Source organism: Asparagus officinalis, chromosome 4, assembly GCF_001876935.1.
Source record: "Asparagus officinalis chromosome 4, Aspof.V1, whole genome shotgun sequence".
Taxonomy (NCBI): Eukaryota; Viridiplantae; Streptophyta; class Magnoliopsida; order Asparagales; family Asparagaceae; genus Asparagus; species Asparagus officinalis.
In genome coordinates this window covers 8,796,737-8,803,592 of record NC_033797.1, presented here as the reverse complement: position 1 = coordinate 8,803,592, position 6,856 = coordinate 8,796,737, and the positions used below count along the sequence as shown (strand labels likewise).

Here is a 6,856-nt window from a genome sequence, read left to right as displayed (position 1 = left end):
AACAGCCGACGTCATCTCCAACAGAATTCGACAGTGGCACGCTCGTAAATGATGGGAACTTCGGTGTCGATTATTTTGCTCCCCTAGGCAGACTCACAGGACGGCACTGTCCCCACTCCCCCGTCCTCTCCGACTCCCCCAAGCTATAAATATCCTCCCTCCTCTTTCCGCCTCTAGATTCAAAACCCTAGAATCCAAAATACTCAAATCCCTGAAAAAAAAAATCGAAACCCTAGAATCCAAAATACTCAACATCAATGTCCTCATCTCTCGGTCCGAGCATCTGGAAGGCTATCGCCGGAGCTGGCACCGGAAAGATCCCCGCCGTCGGATCCCTCGTCTACTACTTCCCCCAGGGCCACGCCGAGCAATCCTCTACTCCGGGGAACTTATCTTCGATCGCCGACGCCGAACCCTACTCCCTATGCCGCGTCTCCGCCGTCCGCCACCTTGCCAACCCCGACTCCGACGAGGTCTTCGCCTCGATCCTCCTCGATCCTGCAACCTTCTTCTCCGGCGCCGCCGGAGGGAGGACTCTCTCCGCTGCCGCTGGATGCTGAGGTGGTGTCGTTCGCCAAGGTCCTGACCCCGAGCGACGCCAACAACGGGGGAGGGTTTTCGGTGCCGAGGTTTTGCGCGGACTCGATCTTCCCGGTGCTCGATTTCAACGCCGATCCTCCGGTGCAGAACATCACGGTGATCGATGTGCACGGGAAAAGCTGGGACTTTCGGCATATTTACCGCGGTACCCCTCGCCGGCATCTCTTGACTACCGGATGGAGCCGGTTTGTTAATAGCAAGAAGCTTGTTGCTGGTGATTCCGTGGTTTTTATAAAGAATGGTGATGGGAAACTGTTTGTTGGGATTCGGCGCACGGGGAGGTCTTGTGGGAATCCAGAGTACTTGAGATTGGATGAGAATTTTAGTAATGTGGGGAGTAAGAATGGGTTCTCGAGGAATTTGAAGGGTAGGGTCCCGGTGGAATCTATAGTGGAGGGGATTAGATTAATGAAGGTGGGGCGCGAGTTTGAGGTTTTGTACTATCCAAGAGCAGGATCGCCCGAGTTTGTGGTGGAGAAGGAGGTGGTTGATAGGTCTCTTGTGTTCGATTGGAGAGAGGGTATGAGGGTCAAGATGTCGGTGGAGACTGAGGATTCGTCGAGGATGACGTGGTTTCATGGGACTGTCAGCCGCAAGGGCATCAAGAATTCGTGCCCATGGTCATATTCTCCGTGGCGAATGCTGCAGGTGAACTATGAGTTCTGTCCCTTTCTTTTGATTGTCTTAGGGTATAGTGTTTGGTAATAATTTAATCAATGTCTTTAGATCTAATGTGCCATTTGCTAAATTTAATTGGTCTTAGTGATAGTGGTTGTTGGGTGTTGAGTCTTTGATTATATTATTCATTGTGGCCCTTTGGGTGTTCTATGGGTCATTAGGCAAGTGGGTAATACTTTGGTCGACTCATGTTCTGTTTATCTTCGTAAGAATTTTATTATAACACTACATGTGGCAGCATGCTAGTAGATTAGTCATTCTAGTGTTGACGTCCTTTCCCTTCTCACTTATTCCAAATTAATATGCTGTAACGACTAATGGTACTAGGAATAACCTCTCAAGATTATATGTACTTTAATCTTCTTTGTCATATAACTAAATAGAATATGTTGATCAGTATGTATTACACACTAGACATTTGACGCTCAACAATTGATTTCAATTATCATAACTCTGGTAATTGCTTTTCCCCCCCCTGGAGGATGATGTATTTTATTATGTTACTCACATATACTGGTAGGTACTTTTTTCTCCTTTTCTCTGTGGGTAAGGTATTCTCTATTTAGGTATGGAATATTGGAAACAAATTGTGGTTGCTAATTGCCATGTGAGTTTCACTGTTTGTATTTGCTAAAATCAGACAGGCAGGTAGGAAGGTCTTTTTGTAGATTCTTGTACCTACAGTACTCTAGCCACATCTACCTGCATGTTATGTATATGGTGTCTGTTTATGCATATATTTGCCATGTATCTTCACATGTAGGACAAATAGATAGATGGTGGATAGATAAGTAAGCAGACATGCATAAAAACAAAATCATGCATACTAATGTGACCATCTTTTATTGTTTGCTGGGAACTACCCTAAAGTTTGTTTGAAATTTATATACTTCATTCTAGAACTCAGATTGCTGTACTCTATCATTATCTTAATGTACAAGTTAGAAAATGTAGAATTTATCTTCCATGACAGCTTCTTAGCAATTGGTTTAACCACCACTTTGTTATGTTACCAATGTAGTTTAGCAGGTAGCAGCATGCTTTATTTTTGTTCATTGGACACAAAACTCTTTCTATGTATGGACACACAGGGAAATGCATATATCCAGAGACATGTGCATGTGCATACTTATACTGATGCACATAAAAGACGCACATTTATTAATCTTTTCTGCCAATTCCGGTTTTCTGTTTTGTTTTACAATTTCAAAACAATGTCGACAAAGTAGTTTGATGTTCTCTTTGCAGATTCGGAAGTCATATATTTCACACCCACTACTTGTCATGTAATTTCGTGTAAATTGATTTTCATATTTCATTATTACTTTTCTCTTGCAATTTAAATATAACAGACAAAACCACATTAAATTTGTTTTTTCTCCAAGCTATTTATATAGCAAAACTGAGTAATCTACATGGCTTGACTTAAATTTTGCAATGTGTACTTGCTTGTAGAGCACCAAATGCATTTATCTATTAGCTGGCATGTTGGGTAGCTATTACTGTATGGCACTTCATATTTTAGTCTTATCAATGTTGAAAAATAGTACATCATGTTTATCTAGATGTTGGTCTATGAAGTATGAACCATGTAGGAACAATATATTTTTCTCGTTTTCTAATTTTATATTTTGTGTGGACATTTAACAGAGGATATCGCCCTAACCAATTTGGGACAAAGACTTTTAATTTTTGTATTTTGTGTAATTCTTCAGCAGATTTTATGTTTACTAATTCTATGCTTTCTTTTTATCAGGTGACGTGGGATGAGCCTGAGGTTTTGCCAAATGTAAGAGCTGTTAGTCCTTGGCAAGTTGAGTTAGGGCCTATCTCCACCCATGTGCAGGCACAATTTCCTGTCTTCAAAAAGCTTAAGGTTCCACAGACTCCTGAGTTATGTAGCGAAGGCAATGGAAACATCCATTTCACTCAGTCACTCACCAATAGTGTGAAGATGGAGAAAACCCCACTCTTCAATGATCCTACATTTCCTGCTGGCATGCAGGGAGCCAGGCATGGTTTCGGTGTACCAAGTTTATATGACTTCGTACACAGGAACACCAATTATATGTTCTTTAATAATCTGTATGGCATTAATATGCCAGAAGAGTTGAGTACATCACAATCAGAAGCTGCATCACCTCCTAGCCAAGAAAGCATCCATAATCATGGTCTGGAGCTTTTAGGACTTGCAGCTTGTAAACAAACTAGGAAACTTACCAAGGGATCATTTCAGCTGTTTGGTCAGATCATTCATATAAACCAGCCTAATGATGACAATGGTGACGGAGACTGCACCAAAAATGAAGGTGGTCGATCACTTGAATTTTCACTATCACATGACTTGTTACTCAATGGTGTTGATGTCCAGCGTCGAGGAATTTCAGCTTTAGAAGCATGTTCTTTATGAAGCCTTGGAGTCATGCATTTGCAGCATGAAACCTTGTACAGGTAGATTTTGTGTTAAACTCTTGATAGAAATAAATTCAACGATATTTGAAAATTTTGAAATTTTGTGTGTCACCACTGATATATAATCTAGAATCAAAGGGTGATTGACGAAGACAGCTTGAAATTATATCGTCCAAGTAATATGGAGGTCTTTTATTGAATAAATGTTCTAGGCATTTTAAATTTTTACCTAAGGAGTTATTAGTGAGGACAAGATGTCCGTTCTCAGTTAACTTTTCCCATAGAGTAATAGAAGGCTTGAGTCAAAATATTGCAGGATATAATGAGATGCAAGTTGGCACTAGTCTTTTCCATGCATCTACTTTGTCTGAAGTTAGGTGACTCTTAAGAGGCTTGGAGGCTAGTGATGCATGTATGATAATGATATTATTTGATTGCTACTCATGTAAAAATGTGTGATGTTGCCTTCTGGTTGTTATCTATGGCCTTATTGGTGGTTACTTGATGCAAGTTGTGCAGTTGATGGCCTTGGTATTAGCAGAATCTTTCTGTGATGTTTGTGGCTAACATTTACAAATCCAATTATCTGATTTGTCTCTTCCAGTTCTAGCGTGACATATCATAATGCCAAAAGTTCCATAAAGCTTCTGATGATATTCCCAGTGCAGAGGTGGCATGCTTCCCCTTGTCGTGCTTCTCTGTTAACACTGATGATCTCTTATCTGATGGGGATCGTTATCTTTTGAGAGTCAATTAGATAATGTACAAGGCATGATAGTTAACTGGCATTATAACCTTCTCATGCTGTCTGCGGCTGTGATTCTGCCCTTGACTAATTCATGCACCTTATCTAGCTTGTGTGACCATCTTACATTTTTTTCAAAGGAAATCGTTAAATCAGGGAGCTGTTATGAAGAGGTCCTGTTTCAAATATTACTGCATCCCGGATGTTAGATCTGATTGCAGCTTCCTCTTCCCCCTTACTAGCCTCCTTTCCTGATAATTAATCAATATGCATATGAAATCATAATCCATCTACCTGTCAGAGGGTTATGTTTTTTCATCCTGGCACCCATTCCAGTGCCTAGTTACTCAGTTGCATAACAATGTCACTCGAAGTTTCAAGTAACTACTGCTGAACTGTGGATGCATGAAACTTCGTAGGAAGTAATTACTATAGAACAACGAATCCATATTTGTCACTAATCAAGTAAATATTTTTGTGTTATTGGACATGTAAATAAATACCTTAAAGTATTTGTCATGGAAAGATATTCTTGATATGCACTGCTTGTTTCCCTGACGAGTACATCAGGAAGGGAAATCTGAACAATCTCAGGGAGAATGGTAACTGATACTTTTTTTTTGGCTCACATCCATGTACTTCAGGACCTATTTTGATTTTTAAGTATATAAATTCAGTAAGGTATGTCCTTTCGGGAGGTTTCTGATTTTATGCATGCATTATATGTTAACCTTTTAGATTAATGGAATGAAAACCGCTAACTCCTAGAGGAAGATCATAGCCATGTGAAGGCATCCTGGGCTTTGCACACCATAACTGTAGGGGTGACAGAAATTACCGAAACTTAAATGTTGACATACAATCTTCGGTGCGATCGTCTTAGTAAGATGTGGTTCTTGAACTTACCATGTTTTCTTCAGTAAGCTTATGCTGCAAAATTCTCTGCAAGTGACAGTGTGGTTTTATTGCGTTATACTTAATAGAGTAATCTTACCTTGTATTGTTATGGGATATAATAGATTTTATAGCTCTTTATAATCATGAAAGGTGGGAGTCGGGAGAGGAGGTTTATAGGCATTACCTATTTAGACGTTCTATGAAAATAATATGTAATTCGAACCGTCTCCCCCTACATTCTACTTTATTTGGATCCAAATGATGACTGAGCTACATTCCTTTCAGTATTCAACTTGGATAAGGATGACTTTGCATCCAAAGTTCTCTTTCATTTGTTGTTAGTCGTTTTCATTCAGACGTCGAGGTAAATAAATTTATTTATTCATTGTTATATTTTCATATTAATACATTCAAAACGAAGAACAAGTTGATGTCGCAGCTGAGGGACTGCTAGATTGAGGTTGAGATTCCTTGCTGCGGGCCTTGGAGTAGAATGAAATTGCTTTCGAATGTTTTGCAAGTGCTCGAAAGATACTTAATAATTCCTTGATGCAAGTTTCTGAACATTGTCTGTCGACTTGCAGGTACTGGGTGGCTGTGTTAGATGAAGAGGACATGGAGCTCAGCCTGAAGCTGTGTAAGAAGGCCTTGACCTCGTCTTGACGGGCTAACTCAACGTCACTTTTAACTGCTGGTGTTGACCCCTTTGGTACAATTGCTGAATCTTGTAGGCTTTTAATGTGTGTCGTGTGTATATGGCATCTGAATATTTTCATTTACAAGGAAAACGTGTTGACAGTTAAATGCGTTCCAATTTAGCTAGCTAATTAGCCGCTAGTTGATTCGACGTGCTAATTTTTTTTTCTAACATTGAAGTTCGTTTGATCCCCTGATTATGGGATGTTATATTGAGTATGGGACTTCAATGGCTGCGCTAAAATGATAAAGCTGAAGCCAATAAATAAGAAGAGAATATGACGATGTTTGTGACGACGACGAACCACTTTCAAGCTGGATCCTGGGGGAAAAAGTTATGCTATCGGATAGATGTTCAATTTGTTTGTTATCTTTGTTTGATTTTTATAGTCTGGTATGTTTCTAGGTAAGTTTTTGTTGAAATGCGTCTGTCACGGTTAGCGGCTGACGATGCTTTTATCAAAGGCAGTGGTGGTCTTGGTAACCTGCGTTTCGTTTAGAGACTCGACTCGTCAGAGATCAAGAGGATGTGGAAGTACTCTTCTCACAATTTTTTTGAAATATTTAAACCTTGATAAAATTTGAGAGCGTATTGGAGCCTAACATAAAGAGCACATCACTGGGGTATAAATATAGACTGGTATGTTTCTAGGTAACTTTTTTACTTTATTTTATAGTGAGACTGGTATGTTTCTAGGTAACTTTTTTACTTTATTTTATAGTGACTCCTCCCTCCCCTCCCCCTCACTCTACCCACCCCTTTAAACCCCCCCTACAAAAAGTAAATCTACTTTTTGTAGCTCCCCTCCCCTCACCTTCCCTCCTACC

At 40.1% G+C, this 6,856-nt stretch overlaps 1 protein-coding gene across 1 annotated transcript; it reads left to right on the top strand.

Annotated features, from left to right (window-relative positions):
- Positions 194-6,527, top strand: LOC109836538 (auxin response factor 17-like). The gene is given in 4 exon segments (XM_020404455.1): positions 194-535; positions 537-1,248; positions 3,035-3,729; positions 5,917-6,527. Coding segments are annotated over 3 exon segments (1,644 nt in total). The 5' UTR covers positions 194-257; the 3' UTR covers positions 3,689-3,729; positions 5,917-6,527.